The sequence below is a fragment of the Protopterus annectens genome, chromosome 7.part0, assembly GCF_019279795.1.
Source record: "Protopterus annectens isolate FY-2018-M chromosome 7.part0, PAN1.0, whole genome shotgun sequence".
Taxonomy (NCBI): Eukaryota; Metazoa; Chordata; order Ceratodontiformes; family Protopteridae; genus Protopterus; species Protopterus annectens.
Window position 1 is genome coordinate 787,036,405 of NC_056739.1, and position 27,546 is coordinate 787,063,950.

At 38.6% G+C, this 27,546-nt stretch overlaps 1 protein-coding gene across 1 annotated transcript in view; it reads left to right on the forward strand.

Moving 5' to 3' along the window:
* Positions 1-27,546, forward strand: part of LOC122806689 (rootletin-like) — a 552,836-nt gene that overhangs the window by 138,698 nt on the left and 386,592 nt on the right. Inside the window, exon 3 of the mRNA XM_044077321.1 lies at positions 21,798-22,043. Within this exon, the coding sequence (XP_043933256.1) occupies positions 21,798-22,043 (246 nt within the window). The remainder of the gene's footprint in view (positions 1-21,797; positions 22,044-27,546) is intronic.

A 27,546-nucleotide genomic window follows, 5' to 3' on the forward strand; every position in this document is an offset into this window, starting at 1 on the left:
CACTGCTGTAGTAACCCAATTAAGGATGCAAATAAGAGCTAAACAGCACTGCTGTAGTAACCAAATTAAGGATGCAAATAAGGAAGAGCTAAACAGCACTGCTGTAGTAACCAAATTAAGGACACAAATAAGGAGAGCTAAACAGCACTGCTGTAGTAAACAAATTAAGGACGCAAATAAAGAAGACCTAAACAACACTGCTGTAGTAACCAAATTAAGGACACAAATATGGAGAGCTAAACAGCACTGCTGTACTAACCAAATTAAGGATGCAAATAAGGAAGAGCTAAACAGCACTGCTGTAGTAACCAAATTAAGAATTCAAATAAGGAAGAGCTAAACAGCACTGCTGTAGTAACCAAATTAAGGACTCAAAAAAGGAAGAGCTTAACAGCACTGCTGTATTAACCAAATTAAGGACGCAAATAAGGAGAGCTAAACAACACTGCTGTAGTAACCAAATTAAGGATGCAAATAAGGAAGAGCTAAACAACACTGCTGTAGTAACCAAATTAAGAATTCAAATAAGGAAGAGCTAAACAGCACTGCTGTAGTAACCAAATTAAGGACTCAAAAAAGGAAGAGCTTAACAGCACTGCTGTATTAACCAAATTAAGGACGCAAATAAGGAGAGCTAAACAGCACTGCTGTAGCAACCAAATTAAGGATGCAAATAAGGAAGAGCTAAACAGCACTGCTGTAGTAACCAAATTAAGGATGGAAATAAGGAAGAGCTAAACAACACTGCTGTAGTAACCAAATTAAGGATGCAAATAAGGAAGAGCTAAACAGCACTGCTGTAGTAACCAAATTAAGGATGCAAATAAGGAGAGCTAAACAACACTGCTGTAGTAACCAAATTAAGGACGCAAATAAGGAAGAGCTAAAAAGCACTGCTGTAGTAACCAAATTAAGGACGCAAATAAGGAAGAGCTAAACAGCACTGCTGTAGTAACCAAATTAAGGATGCAAATAAGGAAGAGCTAAACAGCACTGCTATAGTAACCAAATTAAGGATGGAAGTAAGGAGAGCTAAACAGCACTGCTGTAGTAATCAAATTAAGGATGGAAGTAAGGAGAGCTAAACAGCACTGCTGTAGTAACCAAATTAAGGATGCAAATATGGAAGAGCTAAACAGCACTGCTGTAGTAACCAAATTAAGGACGTAAATAAGGAAGAGCTAAAAAGCACTGCTGTAGTAACCAAATTAAGGACGCAAATAAGGAAGAGCTAAACAGCACTGCTGTAGTAACCAAATTAAGGACGCAAATAAGGAAGAGCTAAACAGCACTGCTGTAGTAACCAAATTAAGGATGCAAATAAGGAAGAGCTAAACAGCACTGCTGTAGTAACCAAATTAAGGATGGAAGTAAGGAGAGCTAAACAGCACTGCTGTAGTAATCAAATTAAGGATGCAAATAAGGAAGAGCTAAACAGCACTGCTGTAGTAACCAAATTAAGGATGCAAATAAGGAAGAGCTAAACAGCACTGCTGTAGTAACCAAATTAAGGATGGAAGTAAGGAGAGCTAAACAACACTGCTGTAGTAACCAAATTAAGGACACAAATAAGGAGAGCTAAACAGCACTGCTGTAGTAAACAAATTAAGGACACAAATAAGGAGAGCTAAACAGCACTGCTGTAGTAACCAAATTAAGGACGCAAATAGGGAGAGCTAAACAGCACTGCTGTAGTAACCAAATTAAAGACACAAATAAGGAAGAGCTAAACAGCACTGCTGTAGTAACCAAATTAAAGACACAAATAAGGAAGAGCTAAACAGCACTGCTATAGTAACCAAATTAAGAATGCAAATAAGGAAGAGCTGAACAGCACTGCTGTAGTAAACAAATTAAGGACGCAAATAAGGAAGACCTAAACAACACTGCTGTAGTAACCAAATTAAGGACACAAATAAGGAGAGCTAAAAAGCACTGCTGTAGTAACTAAATTAAGGATGCAAATAAGAGCTAAACAGCACTGCTGTAGTAACCAAATTAAGGATGCAAATAAGGAAGAGCTAAACAGCACTGCTGTAGTAACCAAATTAAGGATGCAAATAAGGAAGAGCTAAACAGCACTGCTGTAGTAACCAAATTAAGGATGCAAATAAGGAGAGCTAAACAGCACTGCTGTAGTAACCAAATTGAGAATGCAAATAAGGAAGAGCTGAACAGCACTGCTGTAGTAAACAAATTAAGGATGCAAATAAGGAAGACCTAAACAACACTGCTGTAGTAACCAAATTAAGGACACAAATAAGGAGAGCTAAACAGCACTGCTGTAGTAACCAAATTAAGGATGCAAATAAGGAAAAGCTAAACATCACTGCTGTAGTAACCAAATTAAGGATGGAAGTAAGGAGAGCTAAACAGCACTGCTGTAGTAACCAAATTAAGGATGGAAGTAAGGAGAGCTAAACAGCACTGCTGTAGTAACCAAATTAAGGATGGAAGTAAGGAGAGCTAAACAACACTGCTGTAGTAACCAAATTAAGGACGCAAATAAAGAAGACCTAAACAACACTGCTGTAGTAACCAAATTAAGGACACAAATAAGGAAGAGCTAAACAGCACTGCTGTGGTAACCAAACTAAGGATGCAAATAAGAGCTAAACAGCACTGCTGTAGTAACTAAATTAAGGATGCAAATAAGCTAAACAGCACTGCTGTAGTAACCAAATTAAGGATTCAAATAAGGAAGAGCTAAACAGCACTGCTGTAGTAACCAAATTAAGGACTCAAATAAGGAAGAGCTAAACAGCACTGCTGTATTAACCAAATTAAGGACACAAATAAGGAGAGCTAAACAGCACTGCTGTAGTAAACAAATTAAGGACGCAAATAAAGAAGACCTAAACAACACTGCTGTAGTAACCAAATTAAGGACACAAATAAGGAAGAGCTAAACAGCACTGCTGTGGTAACCAAATTAAGGATGCAAATAAGAGCTAAACAGCACTGCTGTAGTAACTAAATTAAGGATGCAAATAAGCTGAACAGCACTGCTGTAGTAACCAAATTAAGGATTCAAATAAGGAAGAGCTAAACAGCACTGCTGTAGTAACCAAATTAAGGACTCAAATAAGGAAGAGCTAAACAGCACTGCTGTATTAACCAAATTAAGGACGCAAATAAGGAGAGCTAAACAGCACTGCTGTAGCAACCAAATTAAGGATGCAAATAAGGAAGAGCTAAACAGCACTGCTGTAGTAACCAAATAAGGATGCAAATAAGGAAGAACTAAACAGCACTGCTGTAGTAACCAAATTAAGGATGCAAATAAGGAGAGCTAAGCAACACTGCTGTAGTAACCAAATTAAGGACGCAAATAAGGAAGAGCTAAAAAGCACTGCTGTAGTAACCAAATTAAGGACGCAAATAAGGAAGAGCTAAACAGCACTGCTGTAGTAACCAAATTAAAGACACAAATAAGGAAGAGCTAAACAGCACTGCTGTAGTAACCAAATTAAGGACGAAAATAAGGAAGAGCTAAAAAGCACTGCTGTAGTAACCAAATTAAGGACGCAAATAAGGAAGAGCTAAACAGCACTGCTGTAGTAACCAAATTAAGGATGCAAATAAGGAGAGCTAAACAGCACTGCTGTAGTAACCAAATTAAGGACGCAAATAAGGAAGAGCTAAACAGCACTGCTGTAGTAACCAAATTAAGGATGCAAATAAGGAAGAGCTAAACAGCACTGCTGTAGTAACCAAATTAAGGATGCAAGTAAGGAAGAGCTAAACAGCACTGCTGTAGTAACCAAATTAAGGACGCAAATAAGGAAGAGCCAAACAGCACTGCTGTAGTAACCAAATTAAGGACGCAAATAAGGAGAGCTAAACAGCACTGCTGTAGTAACCAAATTAAGGACGCAAATAATGAAGAGCTAAACAGCACTGCTGTAGTAACCAAATTAAGGATGCAATTAAGGAAGAGCTAAACAGCACTGCTGTAGTAACCAAATTAAGGACGCAAATAAGGAGAGCTAAACAGCACTGCTGTAGTAACCAAATTAAGGATGCAAATAAGGAGAGCTAAACAGCACTGCTGTAGTAACCAAATTAAGGATGCAAATAAGGAGAGCTAAACAGCACTGCTGTAGTAACCAAATTAAGGACGCAAATAAGGAAGAGCTAAACAGCACTGCTGTAGTAACCAAATTAAGGACACAAATAAGGAGAGCTAAACAGCACTGCTGTAGTAACCAAATTAAGGACGCAAATAAGGAGAGCTAAACAGCACTGCTGTAGTAACCAAATTAAGGACGGAAATAGGGAGAGCTAAACAGCACTGCTGTAATAACCAAATTAAGGGAGCAAATAAGGAAGCGCTAAACAGCACTGCTGTAGTTACCAAATTAAGGACGCAAATATAGAGAGCTAAACAGCACTGCTGTAGTAACCAAATTAAGGACACAAATAAGGAGAGCTAAACAGCACTGCTGTAGTAACCAAATTAAGGACGCAAATAAGGAGAGCTAAACAGCACTGCTGTAGTAACCAAACTAAGGACACAAATAAGGAAGGGCTAAACAGCACTGCTGTAGTAACCAAATTAAGGACGCAAATAAGGAGAGCTAAACAGCACTGCTGTAGTAACCAAATTAAGGACACAAATAAGGAAGAGCTAAACAGCACTGCTGTAGTAACCAAATTAAGGACACAAATAAGGAGAGCTAAACAGCACTGCTGTAGTAACCAAATTAAGGATGCAAATAAGGAGAGCTAAACAGCACTGCTGTAGTAACCAATTTAAGGATGCAAATAAGGAGAGCTAAACAGCACTGCTGTAGTAACCAAATTAAGGATGCAAATAAGGAAGCACTAAACAGCACTGCTGTAGTAACTAAATTAAGGACGCAAATAAGGAGAGCTAAACAGCACTGCTGTAGTAACCAAATTAAGGGAGCAAATAAGGAGAGCTAAACGGCACTGCTGTAGTAACCAAATTAAGGATGCAAATAAGGAGAGCTAAACAGCACTGTTGTAGTAACCAAATTAAGGACGCAAATAAGGGAGAGCTAAACAGCACTGCTGTAGTAACCAAATTAAGGATGCAAATAAGGAAGAGCTAAACAGCACTGCTGTAGTAACCAAATTAAGGATGCAAATAAGGAGAGCTAAACAGAACTGCTGTAGTAACCACATTAAAGATGCAAATAAGGAAGAGCTAAACAACACTGCTATAGTAACCAAATTAAGGATGCAAATAAGGAGAGCTAAACAGCACTGCTGTAGTAACCAAATTAAGGACGCAAATAAGGAGAGCTAAACAGCACTGCTGTAGTAACCAAATTAAGGATGCAAATAAGGAGAGCTAAACAGCACTGCTGTAGTAACCAAATTAAGGACACAAATAAGGAAGAGCTAAACAGTACTGCTATAGTAACCAAATTAAGGGCGCAATTAAGGAAGAGCTAAACAGCACTGCTGTAGTAACCAAATTAAGGACGCAAATAAGGAGAGCTAAACAGCACTGCTGTAGTAACCAAATTAAGGATGCAAATAAAGAGAGCTAAACAGCACTGCTGTAGTAACCAAATTAAGGATGCAAATAAGGAAGAGCTAAACAGCACTGCTGTAGTAACCAAATTAAGGGTGCAAATAAGGAAGAGCTAAACAGCACTGCTGTAGTAACCAAATTAAGGACGCAAATAAGGAGAGCTAAACAGCACTGCTGTAGTAACCAAATTAAGGATGCAAATAAGTACAGCTAAATAGCACTGCTGTAGTAACCAAATTAAGGATGCAAATAAAGAAGAGCTAAACGGCACTGCTGTAGTAACCAAATTAAGGACACAAATAAGGAGAGCTAAACAGCACTGCTGTAGTAACCAAATTAAGGATGCAAATAAGTACAGCTAAACAGCACTGCTGTAGTAACCAAATTAAGGACACAAATAAGGAAGAGCTAAACAGCACTGCTGTAGTAACCAAATTAAGGATGCAAATATTGAAGAGCTAAACAGCACTGCTGTAGTAATCAAATGAAGGACGCAAAAGTATCTAACCCCACCTCAAAAAATTAAAAAATAATTCTTCTTTGATTGTATATGCTTACGTGTGTATGTGTGTGTGTGTGTGTGTGTGTGTGTGTGTGTGTGTGTGTGTGTGTGTGTGAAAAGCTGGAAGATAAAGCTCTGAACTGGACTGGGAAGATGCAGTTTTATATCCTAACGCCTGTTTGCATAATTCTAAAAAGAAGAAGCCCAGGACATCAAAACTAGCATAAAGAAGAACAAAACTGGAGTGAAATGTTTAACTAAGTAAATTGAAGATAAAGAAACTGAATAGTAACATTTTTGCAGTCCGCTGTGCCTCCCAACCCCCAGCAGCATGTTCAGTCCTCTTCAACCATAGAAACTAAGTAATTAACGCTAGATTTAGGAATCAAAACTTACAGAAACCCATTTTCAGAAAATTAAGTACATACATTTACTAGAATGGCAAAGACTGTATATATTCCAAGTTGCATGACTTTGAAGTTAGAATATAAGTAAAGGACGACGAAAGGTACAGATGTCACATTCAGAAAACTGTGCAAGATAGAACAGTATATGATATTTAGCAAGATAGGAAGATCATAAGTGTAACACTAAGTGGAAAAAGATGGAAGGATACCAGTCTGGGCTGGAAGTGCAGCAGGTGGTGGATGGACACATGAGATGATAACAGCGGAGAAAATGAAGATGGTGGTGGAGGCCTCCATGAAGGACCAGGCGCAGAGTCCTGATGGAATGCCACCAATATCCTGCAGAAGACTGCTGGAAAACCAGTTCAATCTGCAATAGAGCTCTTCAATAATCTGGTAAGAAAGGGATGATGCTGAGAGGCCAGAATTAGTGGTGGTACACCGTACAAAGCTAGCATGAGGAGCAGCCCAGGGATCTATAGGAAAACTAGTTTTGATTCAGTTGTAGGCAAGATGATGTGGATGATTCTGAAATCAAGGCTTATAAAGGTCATGAACCTTTGTGGCCTACGTAAAGAATTATAGTGACAATTCACAACAGGAAGATTATAGAGATGTGTGAGACACTCATCTTAATGGTAAATAATTACATGTTTTATGTGTCCCTTGCATTTATTTATTTTGGGGTGCTAGCACCTCTAAGCACCAGACAGACAAGCAAGGAATGCTTTTTCTTTTGTTTCAAATCTACCACATTCATACCATCAGTAAATACTACTGCATAAATGGTCCATGACAATTATTTGCCATCACAAAAAATTTCTGTTCTTCTATTTTACATTTTTCACAAAATTCTTGTCATCTCCTGAATTGTTCAATGATCAGTGACTATTCTAGTAGCTTAATAATAATTCTGAATTAATATAAATAATATCCTTCATCCAGGGGAAATCTTGTCAACCAAATCCATTTCCAAATGACACACCTTTAACCACTGCAGTCAGATTTAATACTTATTTTAAAAGCACATTGACTTCACTTATAAATGATGCCATAACCAATACTTTACCAAACCAGGCCTAAGGCAAAAACCACAGTCCTACTTTCTGTTTGAAGACACTCCCAATCTGCATATATCCTCATCTATATAAAAGAAAGTTCATCCCTGTCCAGAGACAGAAAATCTACCCCAGGACTGGCCCCTGTACTACTAATGGATAGATACAGTTACTAAATGCTTTATCCCATGCATGGGTTTCCTCAAATTATCTGTGGTATGATCCCAGTTATTCTCATTAGAAGTAATGTAGAATTGTCAATCACTGGATGGGTTAGGTGAATCTATAACTAAATGAGAGTTAATTTGAGCACAAAAAGCAAAACTGTCTAGACTTAAAATGGCCTGAAAGGGCAGCTAGCTTAGTACTTACCTCTAAACCTATATAAAAAAGCTCCCGTTCAAACTTCTACCCTCCTCACTTGCAGTGGACAATCTCCCAAAAGAATATCTAAACGTTGCCACACACTAGCATATCCAATATTCATTCTCATTAAGAGAGCTGTCCAAGAATCATACACCTCTACCATTTGGAAACAATCTTTCATCATTCCTATACATAATAGAGGGTACTCATTTAAACTTTCTAACTGCCATTCAATCACCATCCTTCTCCCATTGTCAAAAATTCTAGAATAGTGTATTTATCTATAATAATATAATATGGGTAAGGTCAATCTCTAACCAAATGGGATACATTATTCTGAGTGCAAAAAGGGAAATTGGCTAGGCTTAAAATAGTCTGCAAAGGTAGCTAATCTAGTACTTACCTCTGAACCTATTTATTCTATTACTCCGGTATCTGTCAGACTCAGATCTCCTATCCGATACGCAGCATGACCTCAGTCTCCATCATAGCACAAATATAGTACTACTCCATGACCTCAGTCTCCATCATAGCACAAATATAGTACTACTCCATGACCTCAGTCTCCATCATAGCACAAATATAGTACCACTCCACTTTCAAAGCAATATAAACCTCAGTAGAATTGTTGGGAAGCTAGTGCTGACTATGTTCCTGAGTCTTTCTAAAACATTTGATATCATAATTCATCAAATTCTCTTAGACAAACTGACTTAAGACTCTCTCCAGCTCCCATTTCCTGGTTTCACATCTACCTGACAAACAGATTCTCAAGTTTGTAAAATGACAAAATCAAATATCTTCCTCCCTGTCTTAGTTGATGTCCCAAAAGGATAGATTAATGGCCCATTCCTATTAACCATATTCATCTATGTCCTACACTCAGCCAGCAAACCAGCTACCATCATCCAATATGTTGATGTCTTCACTCTCATTTGCTGTACTTCTAGTCTACACAACCTTCAGACTTGAACCCCAACAGCTTTTGCTGAAACATGGCTACAAAAAGCTCAGCTACTACTTAATCTACTAAAAACTAAATTAGTACTATCAACACCAAACAATTACACAAGCAGTAATCCTCAATCCATCATCACCTCTGCTTATAGCACTACAATAAAAATTATTGCACAAATTTAAATGTCTAGAAGTCATAATAGATAAACTACAGTTTAACCACCATATTCATACCATTGTCAAAAACTCATTAAAAATCAGGTCTCCACACTACTTGACAGATACTAGTAGAAAGGCACTAGGTAATGCTTACCTACTTCCATTAATACTATGCATCTCCTCTACTTTCAGTAACCTTCAGTCCTCTGAAATAAGACTTGACCAGTGCTACAATAAAGTCACACAATCTGCAGCCAACCTCACTTCCAGAGCTTATCACAGCTAAGCTTTAAAGCAGGTGGACTGGATTGAAATTACAAATTATCTTTATTTCTCCCAACTAAAAGTTGTTCAGAACATCGTTTACAAACTTCGTAACTACCTGTCATTACTAAACCTTGCACAAAATTAAACACCAGAAAATAATTTTCTCCTCCATGGATAAGCTATTACTTCTCACCTTCAAACTGTAGATGTCCTATTCTCTAGCCACATCACATTATTATGGAACAAAATTCCTCCTTCTCCTAAGAATGACAGAAAACCACTAAAATTTCAAAACACAACTCTAAAGCCCTCTAAAAGCATCCAGCTTCCGTTTCTTCTCTAACACCTGGCCAGCCACTAGCATATCTTCTATCCTTCATTCATGCTCTTTAACTGTATCCTCCACTCACCTTAGTCCAGCACTTCCTCTATAGATGTACTGAATTCTTACAGTATGACATGTACACTATACATATATATATCTACTGTATGTATACATAAATCTCATAAATTCTTCTTTGAGGCTACACTAAGTTGTGAATTTTTTCTGATTGCTCCTGTATAACTGAAGCTATACCATGTCATATCTTTCCTATGACTGGACCTTTCTATAATTAATTAACTGTTCATTTTAGTCCTACAGTTAACTGTCATATTCTTTGGTACTACTAATTGGTCAGTCTTATTGCTTAATACTTATGATGGAGCTTTTCTCCTCATGCCTCTGCTGAAAAGAGGCTTCTGCCCAGTTGAACCTTATCATTAAACAAATGCAAATAAATACATTAGAAGTGAAAAAAATAACCAGATCACTTCATTGTGGTCCATACCCAAATAATAATAATATTTTGGACCAATAATTCTTGTAAGAAATTGTGCTCTGATGTCATGGTACTCTCTGATTTTCAAAAGTACAAATGATAAAAACTCTTGTATTTTCTGTACCACATAAATATTGGGGATGGTTAGTTTTGTAATACCAGTTCTCAGTAATGTCACCAGTATGAATTTTAAATTTAAATTTATCTCAGAAGTGAAAGAATAATATTGGCTCTCATTTGGGACTCAAACCCAAGATCTCCAAGATACCTTGCTAGTATCACTGCCACTGGTCTGGACCAGCAATGGCCTCTGTGCAGACAGGTGTTCAGTTTTCCCCCAAGAGCCTTATCCTTTCAGATAGGAAACTGGATGGCAATTAAATTCACATTACAAATGCACACACACATATACATACAGAGAAAGAACTCTACTCAGGCATAGCTAGAGTCACAGGAGTGAAAGGATAATATTGGTTCTCATCTGGGACTTGAACCCAAGACCTCATAATGTGCCGTTGGACAACAAAAGCCACTAGACAGATACAGAGTTTTCCCTCAAGAACCTTAAATTATATATAAAAAAGTTGTTGCTAAATGCTTATTTGTAAAGCTGTCATAAATCCACTGTTTTTCCACATTAAATTATTTGAAAAACTTGGAATTTCAGCTGAGACTTATATTTTATTAACAGTTTCTAGATGCTTTTAATTATTCTAATTGAATAAAATAAATGCAATTTATGTAACTAGATTTTTCCCCCAATATATTTTTTTACAGGACAAAATCAGAATTTCCTAATACGTATTTATCTTCTAAGTTGCACGTTGAAGATGTGTAGTTACAGTTATACTGCCAATACTTCTTTTCTTCAAATGCTACACACATCAGTCCATCTTCTGATTGTCTTATTATACCAAAGCAGTTAGACCACGCTATTCCTCATCCCTTCCTTTGCTTCTTACCTTCCTTCCGGCTTCCTCCTGCTTACACCTATCTTAGCTCCACCCCTTTCTCCCCATATCCGCCACTCATCTATAATAAGGGCCTAATTGCCCAGGGCTCCATCTTTAAATCCCTGGATCCCCTCGTGGCTGCTGCGTGCTCCTGGCCGTGCTGTCCCTCACTCCCAGTAAGTGCACTATCGACCATTATTGTTATTACTTCATGTATCATTGCTGTGGTCCTCTTTAACCTATATAGTTAATTGTTTATATGGTTTATTTAATGTACCTGTGCTTTATGTATACTATATTTAAAGCATCGTTTTCAGCTGCATAGGGTCTGTGATAACTAAGATAGGTCCATAGAGTCGCCACACTAGCATACTACTTAAATTGTGTATGTATGCCTTCTACCTCAGCTTACAAGGTCATGGTAGTACTATGCTTATATCCTGTATTGTTGTATGTATTGTGATAAAGCTTTATAAATTGTGAGTAGTTGTATTCCACTGCAGGGGTTAACGACTTTCAATCCCCACAACGCAAATACATAAGGCGCCTTATTAAATGATAGTGTACTTAGGTAATCTCTATACTGCTTTATTGCCATTGGCAGCTAACGCTGTATATCTAGTCAAGTTCCTGCGGGCTGCTTTACGTTCCGCTCCATATAAGTTTTTATTTTATTTCTATAGGGTTGGTCTTACCACAGTGCAATTTGGCCTTAAGCTGTGACGTACCTATGGGAGACAGCCCGTAACTCTGTACTTGCTCTCTGCTCTCCGCATTAGCTTCTGCCGCCACCATAAGCTTTGCACCTAAATCAGCTAATTTTGAGATTGAAACAGCAGGATTCTAGGCGCTGGCTGCAGCATACCTTGAGGGGCATGCCAGAACTATAGTGCCCGCTCAGTTCCCACAGCATTCGTGGCCCAGATACTGATTTTAACTTTTTCATTTGGATCGCTAATTATTTACAGCATCCTTCTGTTACTCCGGCTGCTATAATACATGGCTCTCCACATTTAGTTATCCAGGGTCCTAGTTTATCTTCTACCCTATGAATAATTAATTATCCCTGAGCTTATATTGAATGTATTTAGCAAACAACAGCTACCCAACTCTGTTGCTTATTTAAATGAACGAGTTACTCTCTGAATAGGGCTGGTGGGTTACACTCCTACTGGAGTGCTTTATAAGACGCTAATCTGTACCACGTGATGTAGCTGTGCTTCCATTAAGCAGCAGCGCTCCTGCCAACTGGCCCTCGCTTACTAGCGATAATACCTCATTAACTTTTTAGCGATAATGATGATAGTACTGTCCTGAAATGTAAAATGCTTGGAACGCAGTCTCCTTAACTATGATCCATAGAACTACATCTGTATTCTATAGCTATACACTGTTTGCACGGCTGGCTCTGTTTAATAGGGTATTTGTAGCTTTGTATACTCCCTGCACTGTGCACAAACAAATGCTTTAAATGGATCTGCTCCATTCGACTCACCTGTGCACCCCTTTTTTACCTATTTCCTGGTGAATGCAAATGGCTCCTCTGTTATAGCAATGGTGTTAACATACCTATATTTGTATTCCTTTGGAACATTTGCCATTTATATTATGCATTTTGGTGATTATCTCTGGCTACATGACTAAGAACTTTTGTGTAATCTGCTGCTAGTGCTGTTTTAAATGTGAGATCACACAATGTCTATCCTAATTGTTGCAGACTGCTGTTTTTATGTCTCTAAACACTGCATAGAATGTTTGTATTATTATTAAGAATTTATTAATACTGATTGCAGAGAATTGTGGCACACACTTCACATTGGGGTTGTTTAATCTGAACTATCTGTGCTTTGTTTTGTACTTGCCCTCTGCTGTCTAACCTACTACTTTTTAATCTCCATATCTAACTGCCTAACCTTGATGTTAATTATAAAACTTTCCCTTTCTGTTTTCTTTTTCTGTAGCACTACAACCCTACTTACCCAGATAAACTGGTGTACTGGCCCAGCCCTACTGGATTTTCAAGGCCACTCTTAAGTCATATTGCCTTCCCTCTCTGCCTGCCACCATACAAGAGAAGTCCTACCTTTCTCACAGAAGTGAACTAAAAGGGTGAAAGAAAGTATGTAATATGCTGCTATAACTGATGTTACTCTGCCTGTGAATTTTGCTCTACCACTTTCCTGGTGTTAGTGTAGGATTACGGCCTGAATACCCAGCAGCTTACCCCATACCCTCATAACTGGAAATCCCCTTTTCCTACCTCACCCAGCCTTTTTTCTTCCTTATATCTGGACTGCCTGCTCATCTATTTAATTGTTTTAGTGCTACCTCTCCCCATTACTACAGAGATTGGCCACTAGGTGGCAGTATTCACCAACTACTACCTCCCTTCCATCTCTCCTTCCAACTTACTATAACATCTCAATAAAACACCTCTCCTCTTTCGCTACTTACTATCGGTCCTACCCTCCAGCCAGTTCTCGATACTTGTCTGTTCCCTCACGCATACACCTACGTTCACTTTAACCTTCCTACCTAGCTCCCTCCGTACTTACCTTTATCCTGACTGATTGTTTCCTCTCACTGTCCGGCTGTCTTCTTCCTTGTGTCCACCCGCTCCATTCGCCCTACGGGCTCACTCCGCTCCCCTACCCTACCCCCAATTCCCACCCACCCCCAGTGATCCTACACTTATACTTATTTAGCCACTCCCTCCTCAACTTCCACCCAATCACACTTACCTCCATTTAAACTAATCAGACACACCCTTACTCATTCCCTATTACAATACACCACTCCTTTGACTACATTACCATAGCCCTCTTCTACTGCCTAACAGGAACTAATTCCCTCCTTTCTACACCCTCCTTATCTACTTCCACTACTTACTTCCACTACTCACAAATTTTAACCCTTCCCATTTAACACTTCCTAATCTCAATCTCAGTGAAAATGGCTTCGACTACCTTAACCAAACTAATATTCCTAGCTATACTTCCTACTATCCTTACCTCCACCTACCTCCTCACTTTTTTCGAAAAACTGCAATATTACCATTTCAACTGCTCTCTAAAACAAACAGCAATACACACATCCATACTCACTTGCAGTCACACTAATATCACTTCCATTCCCAGCTATCTACTACCCAAATACCACAGAGTCTCCCACTCTAAATATAATAATCATACTATAAAAAGAGAGAAATATCTACTTTACCTAAAATACAATGCAGCAACAAAACCTCTCAATCTCTCCTTACTAGATGGTGACATCCACCCAAACCCTGGCCCTGTCAATACTACTACCCTAACAGCCCAGCCTAAACTCCCCAACTCACTCCTAATAGGACATCTAAACATCCGTAGTCTTAACAATAAAGTAGCTCATCTCCATGCTCTTCTAGATATTCACTCCTTTGATATCCTTTGCCTGACAGAAACTTGGTTGAAACCAGGAACCAAAGACAATGAAATTATCCCCCAAGGCTACAATATCATTAGAGAAGACCGGATAAAAAATAAGGGAGGGGGTTTAGCAGTTATATTTAAAGGTGGATTTTACATCTCCACACTGCCATATAACCCTCCTCAGGATAGTAATGCCGAAGTCCTAGTCACCAAACTCCAAATCAACCCTAACAAAGCTTTATACCTCATCTGTATCTACCTACCTCCCGGTAATAACATCAGCACAATTGAAGCTATATTAAACTGGGCATCCTCAACTTACCCCCAAGAAACAGTAATACTAGGTGATTTTAATACTGACTGGAAAAATGTCAATACAGATAACCCCACCTCTCACATTAACCTGCATGGCTTTAATCAAACTATCACCTCCACGACCAGAATTAACAAACCGAACAAAAAAGAGACTACCTTAGACTGGATACTTATAAATAGACAGGAGCAAGCTTATAAGGTAGGCACTCTCCCAGATGATTTAAGTGATCATATGTTGACCTACATCATAAGACAAAAACATGACCTGCCTAAACCCCCCCACTTTTAGGATTGCACGGTCCAATAAACACTTTAGCCCAGAATCATTCCAAAATGAACTTAGTGCCTGTAACTGGTACCCTTTAAAAACTCTACCACTTGAAGAGGCTATAAAATATCTAAACTCTACTTTTTTATCCATCCTTGATAAACATGCACCTAAACGGTCAATCCGAATGAAATCCAAACCAGCCCCCTGGCTTTCCAAAGAAACCAGGCAAAAAATTCTACTAAGGAACAAATCTTGAGCTAAATGGAGGGCTAACAAAACTATCTCTGATCAACAAAACTTTAGGCAACTAAGAAATAATACAAAAAAGGCAATACTTATAGATAAAAAGAACTATTACTGTAAACTACAACAAACCCATCAAAACAATCCCCAAAAATTTTGGTCTAGTATAAACAAACTCCTGTCCCCTGGACACTCTCATACACCTACCCCTCTTGAGGCAGATCCTAATACCCCCCTACAAACAGCCAATACATTTAATACTTTCTTCACAGAGACCATACAAACACTAGCCAGTCAGCTAATCCCAGACAACTCAAGCCTTCACACCACAACATTACCTCCACTACCAACATTTAAACTGCGACCTATCTCTACTACTCTCATCTATAAACTCATCCAGAAACTTAAGCCTTGCACACCTTCTGCTGACCAAATACCATCAGAATACTTGCAAAAAGCAGCTAAGGTAATTGCATACCCTGTATCCATCCTCATTAACAGAACCTTTACAGAAGGAACCATTCCAGATATTTGGAAAATCTCCCATATTATTCCCCTACATAAAGGTGGCAATTCAAATGATTACTCTAACTACAGGCCAATAGCACTATTATCTCCTTTAGCCAAAATAATGGAAAAATGCATGCACCAACAACTACTACATCATTTATCTCAACACAACATTCTAGCTAACTGTCAACATGGCTTTAGGCCATCACACAGTACTACAACTGCCCTACTATCTTTTATAGATACCATTAATAGAAACCGCAATAACAATAACCTCTCATCTACTCTCTTTATCGACCTCTCAAAAGCTTTTGACATGGTCAACCATGCCCTTCTCATCAACATTCTAAAGTCCCTCTCCTTTGACTGTCAGACTATTAAATGGTTTAGGTCTTATCTGAGCAATAGGCAACAAGCAGTTCTCTGGCAAAACAACATATCATCCCTTCAGCCAGTTACCCTCGGAGTCCCTCAAGGCTCTATTCTAGGACCACTTCTCTTTTCACTATTTATCAATGAACTCCACACAACAATCCCCCAAGCCACCTGCATATAATACGCAGATGATTCTACGCTAGTATGCACAGCAAAATCCCCTTCAGAACTACATTCTCTAACCCAGAAAGTATTTAACATAGTAGAAACATGGTTTACAAATAGATGCCTCCTTCTAAATGCTAAAAAAACTAAGCTCCTTCTCTTTACACCCACAAACAAATCCTCACACATAAATTTCTCTGTTTTTTCCAATAATGGTACTATTATACTCCCTGACACAACCACTAAACTGCTAGGAATAACTATTGACAATAACCTGACTTTTGACAGCCACATAAATAATACTATTAAAACTGTCAACAGAAAAATAGGCTCCTTATATAAGATCAAACCTTTCCTAACTCCTATAGCCAGAACCACAATTGCTCACTCACACTTAATCTCTACATTTCTGTACGCTTCACCCATATATACTAACCTAAAGAAAAATAATCTTACCAAGCTAGCAAATTCCTATAATTCCATTGCCAGATTTGCCACTGGCAACACCTTTAGAACTCACCACTGTCTGAATCTAAGGCAACTAGGCTGGCTTGAACTTCAAAACCAACTGATACTACCCCAACTCACCATTGCCCACAAGATTTTCTACCAACCCAACAGCACTCCTATTCTTTCCAATCTCATCCTGCCTTACAAAAATCTGAATTCCCTGCGCTCCTCTAAGAAACTGCTTGCTTGCATAGGCAAGTCTAATAACCTGGCTGGAGACTCTCTTTTTTGTAACACAGTGGGAAAACACTGGAACCTACTGCCCAATGAACTAACATTACTTTCTTCCTTGCCTCTCTTTAAACATAACCTCAAAACACACCTCCAAACACACTGGTTATGCCTCTGTAACAAGCCTGACTAACCATTTCCCTTTACTAAGTATAGCTCCCTAAATTGCTAATTCCTACTATTCTCGCTTAAATTACTAACACTCCTAATGCATTTGTTACATACTAATTCCTTGTAAGATAGACTAACTGATACTCCCAAATTTATATGCCAACAAACTCTCTCTAGTAGATTTATTACACTTAATTAACTAACTTCTTTCTCTATCTTATTAATACTGGTTGTACAGCATACTTTCTATTTCTAAGTACGAGTCCTTGTTGTATTTTTATTAAAATCTTTTCTGTTAATTTCTACTTTTAATTCTTTAAATTTTAATTTTTAATTTTTAATGTTGTAATTCTATAATTGCCGGAGCTTTTCTCCCCGGGCCTCTACTGAAAATGGAAATATATGCAGTTAGACTAGCCCGGTTAACAAATGTAAAATAAATAAAATAAAAATAAATAAATATTTTTAATCAGTTATCACTCAGTTCAGCTCTTCTCTAAGAAAGATCACAGGAAAAGTTTTATGCAGTTTTAGAGTTTTCCTTAATAACTGATATTCTCTCTCCCCATTCATGCTACTATTTTTTGCTTTACTTTGCTGTTAATTAAGATAATTCCTGATAACCTCCATATTGCTTATCAAATGTTTAAGACAGCTGATGATTTCCCTTTATAAACTCTAAGTGGCACAGTTACTTGGCCCTTTATTCTACAAGCAGTAGATTCACTCCATGACTAGTTAGTTGACTGTGGTGTCAAACACTACCTGTGGACTGAATGAAAACCCAACCATAGGGATCATCTAATCTGGTCTAGCAGCTGAACCCCCCCCCCCGAAGCAATTAGTAATACTGTACTCATGACAGAGAAGAGATAGAATTAAGAACCCCCCCCTTAACAAATGCACGTTGATTAGGTCAGTCTTTGCCAGCAATCCCAGCTTGTAGAGAAGTCTACTCTCTAAGATACTCATTTCATGTCAAATAGTTAACATTTTAATCACTATCTGTGAATATCACCACGGATATCTACTCAAGACTGATAAGGCTACATAATTAGTTCTTAACAACCAAGGGTACATTCCGACAGCTGATCAGTGCTAAAAGCCAACAGAATGTAAGGTCACCACACCACAAATGAGCAAATTCATGCCAAAAATGTGTACTGGCATATATATATATATATAACAGAAACATCCTACAATTTAATGAGTGAAGGAAGGAATGGACCTACTATGAATACATAATGGGATCAGTCAAGTGCTGTTGCAATGATTACATAATATGCCTGTACAACAATATAAAATTTGGATTCAGAAATTTGATTTGCTCCTCATTGTGAGTAGAATAGCCAAAAAGAATGGAAAGCTACAGTATGCCACATTGCTAAATTTACTGAGGAAGAATCTTTGAAAGTGTTTAATATCCTTACCTTTCTCAACTAATAAAATAACTACTGTGAATGAGGAAAGAAGTTCCTGTTTATTTTTTCCATTTGTACTTTGAAAGGGCACAAGGTCTTACAGAGACTAACAATTATGTTACTGAGCTGAAGAACCAACTTAAAGAATGTGAATTTGATGAATTATACGATTCATTCATAAGAGGCAGAAGAGCTTGTGGTATAACAAAATGATGAAACAAGAAGATTCTGAGAGAATCAGACCTGACCTTATCAAAAACTGTGGATGGATCCAGTTTGAGTTTGATTACAAGTGCCTAGTTAAAAGAATTAAGGAAAAGGAAAAGCACAGGATAAAATAAGAGCCCAGTAAAAATATAAAGGTGAGCAATACAGTGCGAATACACTATAACAGTAATGGAGATCAGAAATAAAACCATGAGGTACATGTGAAGTCTGCCACAACTGAAATTCATGCATCCTATGTTCATTGTAGCTATAAACATAAGTGGGAGCATTATCCTGCATTCAGTTTTGCAGAAGTTGTGGTAGATTCTTTCACAGATATATAAGAGGATGTTGAAAAGCATGTGCAAGTTGATGAACAGAAAGATGAATATGAGTTACTTGTTGGGACATCTAAGGCAAATTGATAAACAGTTTATAGAGGAGAAGAGGTTGGGAGAGACAACTATATAAAAGCTAGCAGTTGCTACACTTGTTTGGACTTAATCAATTACCTATCTCTTTTACTGATGCTTGTATATTGATTGCACATTCCTTTTACATAAGCACTTTCCATTTACTGAAATATAGTTTTTGTTGTCAGATGAGTGCTGGTAGCATCTTATCAGTCTTTTCTTACTCCCTTTCTTTTTAGCTGTGCTTAACTCTATTCTACAGCAAGTATATAAATTCTGTATATGTGAACAGCTACTCACGTGTTTGCATTCATTATGTATGATTAATGTAACACCTTTGTGATTGCTCATAGCATGTTCTCCTTTTTTGTAGTAGCTACTAGATTTTCATTCAAATATCCAGCTCTTTATACCAGTCTACTGAAATCCAGCAATTAAAGTCCATCTAGTAACTGCATTTTTTGACACAAACTCTTATTTTTCACCCTTGTCCATGTGCGGTCCAGAGATAATTCCTGTATTAATTAGTTTTAATTTTGTTAACCAGCTGGTTCCACTGAAACCAGAGATTTTGCATCACAGTCTCACAGTACACATTGGGAACTGATGGAATTTAAGCAAAGGACTTCAGCTTTGCAAGACAGTTCTTTAATTAGTAACTATTCCAATCTTGCTTTGCATTGTGCAAAGTTGTTCTCCTGAAGTTCATTGCATAAGTATTTTGTTAAAGCAATTAGCTGGCGTATATCATTTTCATATCCTTGTATTGCCCCAAAGCTACCAGTTATCAGACCCTCCCCACTATGAGTCTACTCATTTACTATAACACTAACTGGGTTGAGACATGACTGTAGTGCACACAGTTATCCATGTAGACATTAAGGGAGTTTTACTGCCTAATCTCTCCTTTTGGCATCTGGTATGTGCATTTAAAGATGTAAGAGCTAGTTATGCCTTCACCTGTATACATGCACATGCACGATGAAAGCTACTGTGTGGACGTAGTTTGCAGAATCAGCTGGATGCCCATCCATGGTTTATGCTGTGCGTAATGTGTGCTGGGTGGCACTGCATCAAGTCAGACTTCTTCCTTCCACTCAAGATGAAGAATGTGGTTTCTTTCATTTACTCCTTCTCTCCATCATGCCTTTCTCCATTACCTACATCGCTAGCCATTTCCATGTCATATGGGTCACAGACAGAGCTTTATCCCACTGTGTCACAAGATGGCTTTGGTCTCTCCCATTTCAGCATTGGCAGGTATTTGTGCTTTCCATAAACTTGTACACATTTTTTAAACAACTTTTGGACTTTCTTGCCTCCACTACTGACCTTTAGTCCCTTCTTCAATTAATGTTGTCTCACAGGCTACAATGGCTCAGGAGGGGATTGTTTTAGTTAATTCTTAGGAGTAATCTAACCTGGATGTGGATGAATGATCCCAAACTTGGGCAAGGCATATACTGAAACTGTCATGCATGTGACGATTAGCCATCTAGTTTGACACCCCACCCCCCCCCCCCCAGTGCTGAACTCTGCAGCATGTGTGTAGTGTGGCATTAAGCACCTGTCTCCTGTAGATGGTGGATGGGAACTGTGACAATAACTTACAACCTTCTGTTAAGGAAGAAGATTTGATGTCAGTTGCTCAATTGTTCTTCTCCCCAGGGCCAGATTAATGGGAATGTGTTAAATTGGAAAATGTAGTCTCAACTAACATAAAATGTTTGAACTCATTAACAGTGGAGTTTTCCTCTTTCTCCACTGTTGTGCAACCTTGGAGATGGAATTCCAGAGGGTGTGGGAGGGTATGGGGGGCTTTTCCTCTTGCACAAAAAATATCTATGTTGTGCTCTGTTCACTGAAAGTAGTTTTGACAAGAAGATTTTTGAGTTTTTTACCTTTACTGAAACTACCTTCAGGGAGTCAACATGAATACAAATTTACAAGGGGTCTTTTGGAGCTGCAGTGTCTGAAACAGGTCTTGCTGCATCTACTCCCATTTCTGCCTAAAATCCTGTGCTATTACTATACCAAATATATAGGCCCTTTGTAATTTTCAATTCCAAGCTCAAGTGGCCCATAGTCCAACACTGCTGTATAGAGTTATGATCATAGGTCACTAGCACTGCCTTCAGATATACTGCCACTGTACCACAGCACCTTCAGATATGCTGCCACTGTGCCACAGTGCCTTCTGATATGCTGCCACTGTGCCACAGCACCTTCAGATATACTGCCACTGTGACACAGCACCTTCAAATATACTGCCACTGTGCCACAGCACCTTCGGATATAATGCCACTGTGCCACAGCACCTTCAAATATACTGCCACTGTGCCACAGCACCTTCAGATATAATGCCACTGTGCCACAGCACCTTCAAATATACTGCCACTGTGCCACTGGACTTGCTTTGCACTTTAAGTGTTGAGATATACTGGAAACATGGTGACATGGGACTTACTGCTACATCCCTTCATATGCTTACCTACTTCCTGGTTGTAGAGCAGTGCAGATCCTTCAGATGGGATTTGAACTATTGGACTAACTCTGGATGTTCTATAACTCAGAACCTTTGACTTCTACTTTTTCAATTTTATTCATATTCTTTTGCAGACATTTCAACAAATATTGGCTGAGATAGCCAGGAATCGAGACCATCTAGAACAGGAACAAATGGGTATGCTCCACAACAAACTAGAAAAAGAAAAACAGGCAGCCCTGCTAGAGCAAAAGGAACATGCAGAGCTGAAACAGCAGGAGGCAATCAAAGCTGCATGTAATAAGTTACGCAAACAGCTCCTCATAGAAGCAGAAGAGGTGCGGAGGCAAGAGGTGGAGCAAGCGGTCACAAATGCTACAGTAAGTTTCTGGCATGATGTTTCCCAGAAAGTTTATGACGTGGTGTTTCCTTGTTTTTCTTTTTTCTTTTTTCATTTGTATATTTGTGCTCATCACCTGTATAAGTCTTTTTCATAAAAATACAGAGAATGATAGCAGAAAGGGACTCTCAGCTTCCTTAGTATGTCTGCATGCATGCATTGCTACCTCTTGAACTATCTCAGTTACAGGGCTTTTACTGGCTTGCATTTAAGGGTGACTTTCAAGCATTCACTCTATTATTCATCACCTGTAGCTTCTAGCCCTCCTCAACAGCAGTTTCTCTTGTCATCATAATCTGATGCTAGGCTATCAGACTCATATCGATCAAGAGTAAATGTTTACAGAATTTTATAAAATATGGACAAAGGAAACATGCCACACTTTGCCCGTGTAGAGTTATAAAAACAATGCCAACATTTTTAATGAGAAGCGAACTGAACGAACATAGGTCATCACATTAAACAGCAGGAAATAAACCTGTCACGTATCCAACAGTATCTCACACCTTGCTCACCCAAGCAAACCTCTCTTCTCTCTGTCATAGCCTTCTTCATAGTCTACTGATATAGTTGTTCCACATAAATTAAGTACAGTGCAGTGGCAAAGTAAAGACTATAATGAAAAAATATTAATGATTTAACTGACCATGTGAATCTGTGCCGTACGCCACTGACTTCCCTGTACTTATCTTCTCTAATGATACCCACCATCTGACTGGGGAAGTCCCACCAGGCTGGTGGCCTCTTTTCTGGGGAGACCGGATGTATTTTTTCTGCAGACGTGGGAGGAAACCTAGCATTATCTCCTCCATACTAAATTAGAGCAAAGTATATTGTCAAAGTAAACTTGGGTGTTCCCCCATCCTCCTTAACCATTGTAAATGTTTGCTACATTATTGGTTCCCTTCACTGCTGGCAAAAAAAAAAAAAAAACTTCTGGTCCCCACTAACTTTTTTGTAGTGCTTTAAATCTTCTTGTCTGGTCCCTACTGGAGGTTTTAAGCTTACTTTTTGTCACCTTTCCCTCGGTCCCTTTTGATTTCCATAGCTATATTTGCATCCCGTCTTGAGTAGCCCTTACGTCTTTGTGCAACCACACCACTGTGTTAACTGCTTCCTAGCTGGGTTGTACCATCTTTGAGATTCTGACTGCCCCACAATGTGTTAAAAACAAGCAATTCAAACAATAAAGATTCTTACACTCTCTGCATATCTGTGACAAACCCTGTCATATCATCTTGAGTACTGCAGTGTCAATGGACTGTCATTTCTCTGCCAATGGAGTGCACTGTCTAGAATCTCTCTTAAGCTTACCCCCTCACCTAGAACAATTCTTTGTTGTTGACTCAGCCCAGTTTCTCCTGAAAACCAAATAATTGCTGCCAGGTTTAGGGCTGCTTTACTCCAGAATATCCCTGTCTCAGACATAAATATGACATAAGCTGTGAGCTAATGTGTAGACATGGGCCAGCAATCTGACACTGTGAACCCTCATGTGTTCGCTCCACATTTCCAGAGATACCATTACTGGGAAAACCTCATGACTTGTGTGACAAGCTTTCCCATCTCTGCGAGTGAGTTCTAGTGGCCATGCACTGATGATCTTCATAGATGTCCACAGTCTCAAAGTAAGCATTCAGATCTGCTCAGAACTGGTGGTCAAGGACACCACATACACAAACACCATAGATATAACTAACCTCTTGGCAGACAGGTTCAGTGAAAACTTCACCCCTCTGTCTCCCCATCAGTAAATCAGGACATCCCCAGCACCTGTCCCCCTCCCCTTATCTCTAGGTAGCAAGTCATCACTGCCCTCTCAAAGGCAAAAAATACAGCCTCCTTGGGACCTGATAAAATCCCAGGCTGCATCCTCATGAACTAGGCAGGAACCTGCGGCACCATTAGGCACCCATTTTAACCAAAGCCTGAGTACCAGCTTCATCCCAGATGAGTGGAGGACAGCCACTATCATCCCTTTGCACAAAGGTGGAGTGTCCACTGATCCAGGTAATTATAGACCCATCAGCCTAACTAGCCTGCTCTGTAAGGCCACGGAACGAATTATCATGGACCTCATTAACAAGGACATTGGCAATCTCCAAACAATCGATGAACCACAGTTTGCTTCATCAAGGGGAGGTCATGCCTGTTAAATTTGGTTGACTTCTTTGAGACAGTCACCAAAGCCATGGATGTGGGAAAGATGGTACATACCACCTAGCTTGACCTAGCCAAAACCTTTGATACTATTTCCCATTCTAGTATAATAGATTAACTTTCTCAACTAGGCATCAATCTGTATGTTACCAGATGGGTACCAAACAGGCTCACTGGTAGAACCCACCTAGTCAAAATTGGGGAGTCCATCTCAAGCAGTAGACCTGTAACAAGAAGTATATCCCATGGATTGGTCTTCAGGCCTCTGTTGTTTGGGATATACTTTTCTGAGAAGCAGGCCAAAATCAGTTGGCTATGGCTCACCAAGTTTGCAGATGACTGCAAGCTAGGTGCTATCATCAATTTTCCTAGTGATGTGGAAATCGTCCGCGAGGGTGCCCTAACAAATGACTAGTGTCAGAAACATGTCCTCAAACTGAATGCCAAAAAATGCATCACATCTTCTCTGGGGAGAGTGACGTCCCCACAAATTATCACATGGATAACAACGTCCTAAGCACACAATCAGTCGTGAGGGACTTGGGCACCCAGGTTGATAGTGACTTTTGACCACCATATTGCCTCTGTTGTACAGAAAGCTTTCTACAAAGCCCACCTTATTAAGAAGGGTATCTCATCCAGGGACAAGGAGGTCATAACATCCCTGTATCCTTCCCTTATAAGACCCATTATTGAGTACAATGCCCCTTTCAGCATGTACCTCACAAAGCACATGCAGCAGCTGGACAGACCATGGAGGCTCCTCACCAGGAGAATCCAGGGCCTGAAATATTTACCCTACACAGATATGTTAAAAGCCCTATCCTTCTATTAGGTCTCATACAGACTCCTCAGAGATGACCTTTGTCTGGCATACAAAGCAATCTCAGTTAATTTTCTCAAACATCAAGAATGCATATGAGCTATCATCTAATGACACAAATTTGAGTTCCACTCTCCTTGACTGAAAATGTCACTTGATCAGATTAACTCCCGGGTTATCCATAACGACTGGCTACTAGGTCTTGTTAATGCTGCCTGATTACAGTTAATTAAATTACAAATCATTGTTTTAATCTTCATATTCATCAGACTGCATCGTGACAGAGAGAAGAACATTCTTCATTTGGTTATCACCACAAATGAGACATCTTAAAAAGACACTGTCCTTAACATTTGAGGCACCCTTATGGATGTCTTTGAATCTTTTTATCATTATGGTTCCACTGTGGTAGAAAATTCTTCTCCGTGGCCCAGCCAATAACCAAACAAATCTTATCCAGATCTAAAGATATCTTAGTTTCACTGTTATCATCTTTTATGTCTACTGCTAAATTCCCCCTTCTGTGTATATGTGTCCAAACATATCCTTTGCCTGGAGAGACTCCAGATGTTCTTTGCCAAAAACATCATTAAAGGGGCATTATCTCATTTCTAAAATCACTTGCTTGCTGGGGTGCTTTGTTTACCTTTTAGTGCAGTATAAGTCACATGTTCACACAGAGGTAGGCTTTTCAGAGGCACTTGTTAGCATACTGCAGGTCAGATTTCACAGTGTTCAGTGTGGGATGGTTATTATAGGCAGTGTAAAGAGTTTACATTTTGTCCTTTTGTATTTTTCTTCCCCCGCCCATAGGCTATTAGATTATTTGAATGATTTAGCCTCAGCCAGAGAATCTGTCTAGTCACACTCAGATCTGCAACCTTTGTAGCAGTGAAATTACATCTTTAGTATGTGCTTGTTTTTGTAAAACGTAGTAGAATGATTATCACAGCCTAGGCAATTGTATATTATTTTGTTTGTTTTTGTTTCATGCTTGTTGCTACATCTTTTTGTTTCTCTCCACTGGTCATTATTTTTCATATGGTCAGCAATAGTCTTGTTTATTAGTGCATGTACTCATGTAGACATACATTTGTAATCAGTTTCCCTCATTTCACAGAACAGCATTGCTTTGGACAGTTGCATCTTGGAAACAAACCCATTGAGTTGCAAATGTCCTAATATTTTAGAAAAATAAAATCTTAAAACATTTCAATAAAAATGTCAGATATATGAGGATTTCTTCTTGTGAGCTGCAAATGCATGAAATTGCTTTCATCAGAAATTTGAGAAACAAGATCATGATGGAATCCAGAAATATGTATAACAACTAAAATCAGCTATAGTGGAATGTAAGAAAAGGTAGGATACAGGTTAGCAATGAGCTTCTCTTTAAATAAGCTATACTTTACTGGGTACAACATGGATGTATACAATGTATTTTATATAGCATATATCATGGACAGATGTAGATTAAAAAATAAACAAAGACAACTGGGTACACAAGTCCCATGAGAAAAAAGTGCCAGATCCTTATATGTGCACTGGTTCCAGGACTGGAAAAATGACAGTGTAGAATCTTCAAGACACAGAAACATTCCAACCATTGGGTTAAGCTAGACTCAGTAAGAGGATGCCATCCTTCCATTGTAGAAGGAAGTATTAGTCCACAAAAAATGATAGGCCAGAAAAGAGCCATAAAGATGATAGAGTGGACTACTGAAGATAAGAAAGAAATGATGCATTGTTACTATTATGCAAGAAGCCCAGAATTTCCCAATAGAAGATATTCAAAAGGATTGAGAGAAATTAGAAGAAAGAAAAATGCTTAGAGAAGAAAAACAATCAAAACCTTCAAATGCATGTTTTTGTTCATTAATACAACAGATCCATGAAAAACATTACACAGACAAATAAACTTTGGGTCATTTGAAAAAGAAGCAATTGAGGAAGTGCAAAACATATAAAGAACAAAACCTACAGATTCTTGAAAGGCATAAAAAATAAGCATGGACATAGGCAATATTTATGCAAAGGAGAAACCCAAAGTAATCAATACAAAAAATCAGCTCCAAAGATATTTGAAGGAAACACAAGCAAAGGCATCCAGGTATGGAAACTTTCACAATAAAAAAATAAAATCACGATCAAAGGGGAATGTAAAATAGTCTAAAAGATTAGTAAAGTAGACATTAAACAAATAGAAGTTGAAGTTATGGACTATTTGCAAAGTGAAGGATTTAGTGTAGAGAGTCTAATACAGGTTATGTCACAGCACAATGGAATAATTAGTCCCCAAAGTATGGAGAAACAGGAAGAGTGGGAGACATGTGAGGAAGAAATATGGACTTGGGGTAGTAAAATAAAATTAAAATGGTGCAGTATTTATACAAAGGAGAAAGCAAAACAAATCAGTATAAAAAAGTGGCATAAAAGATATTTGCAGAGAAATACAGGCAAAGGCATCTGGATAGAGAAAAGTTCACAATACAAAAAATAA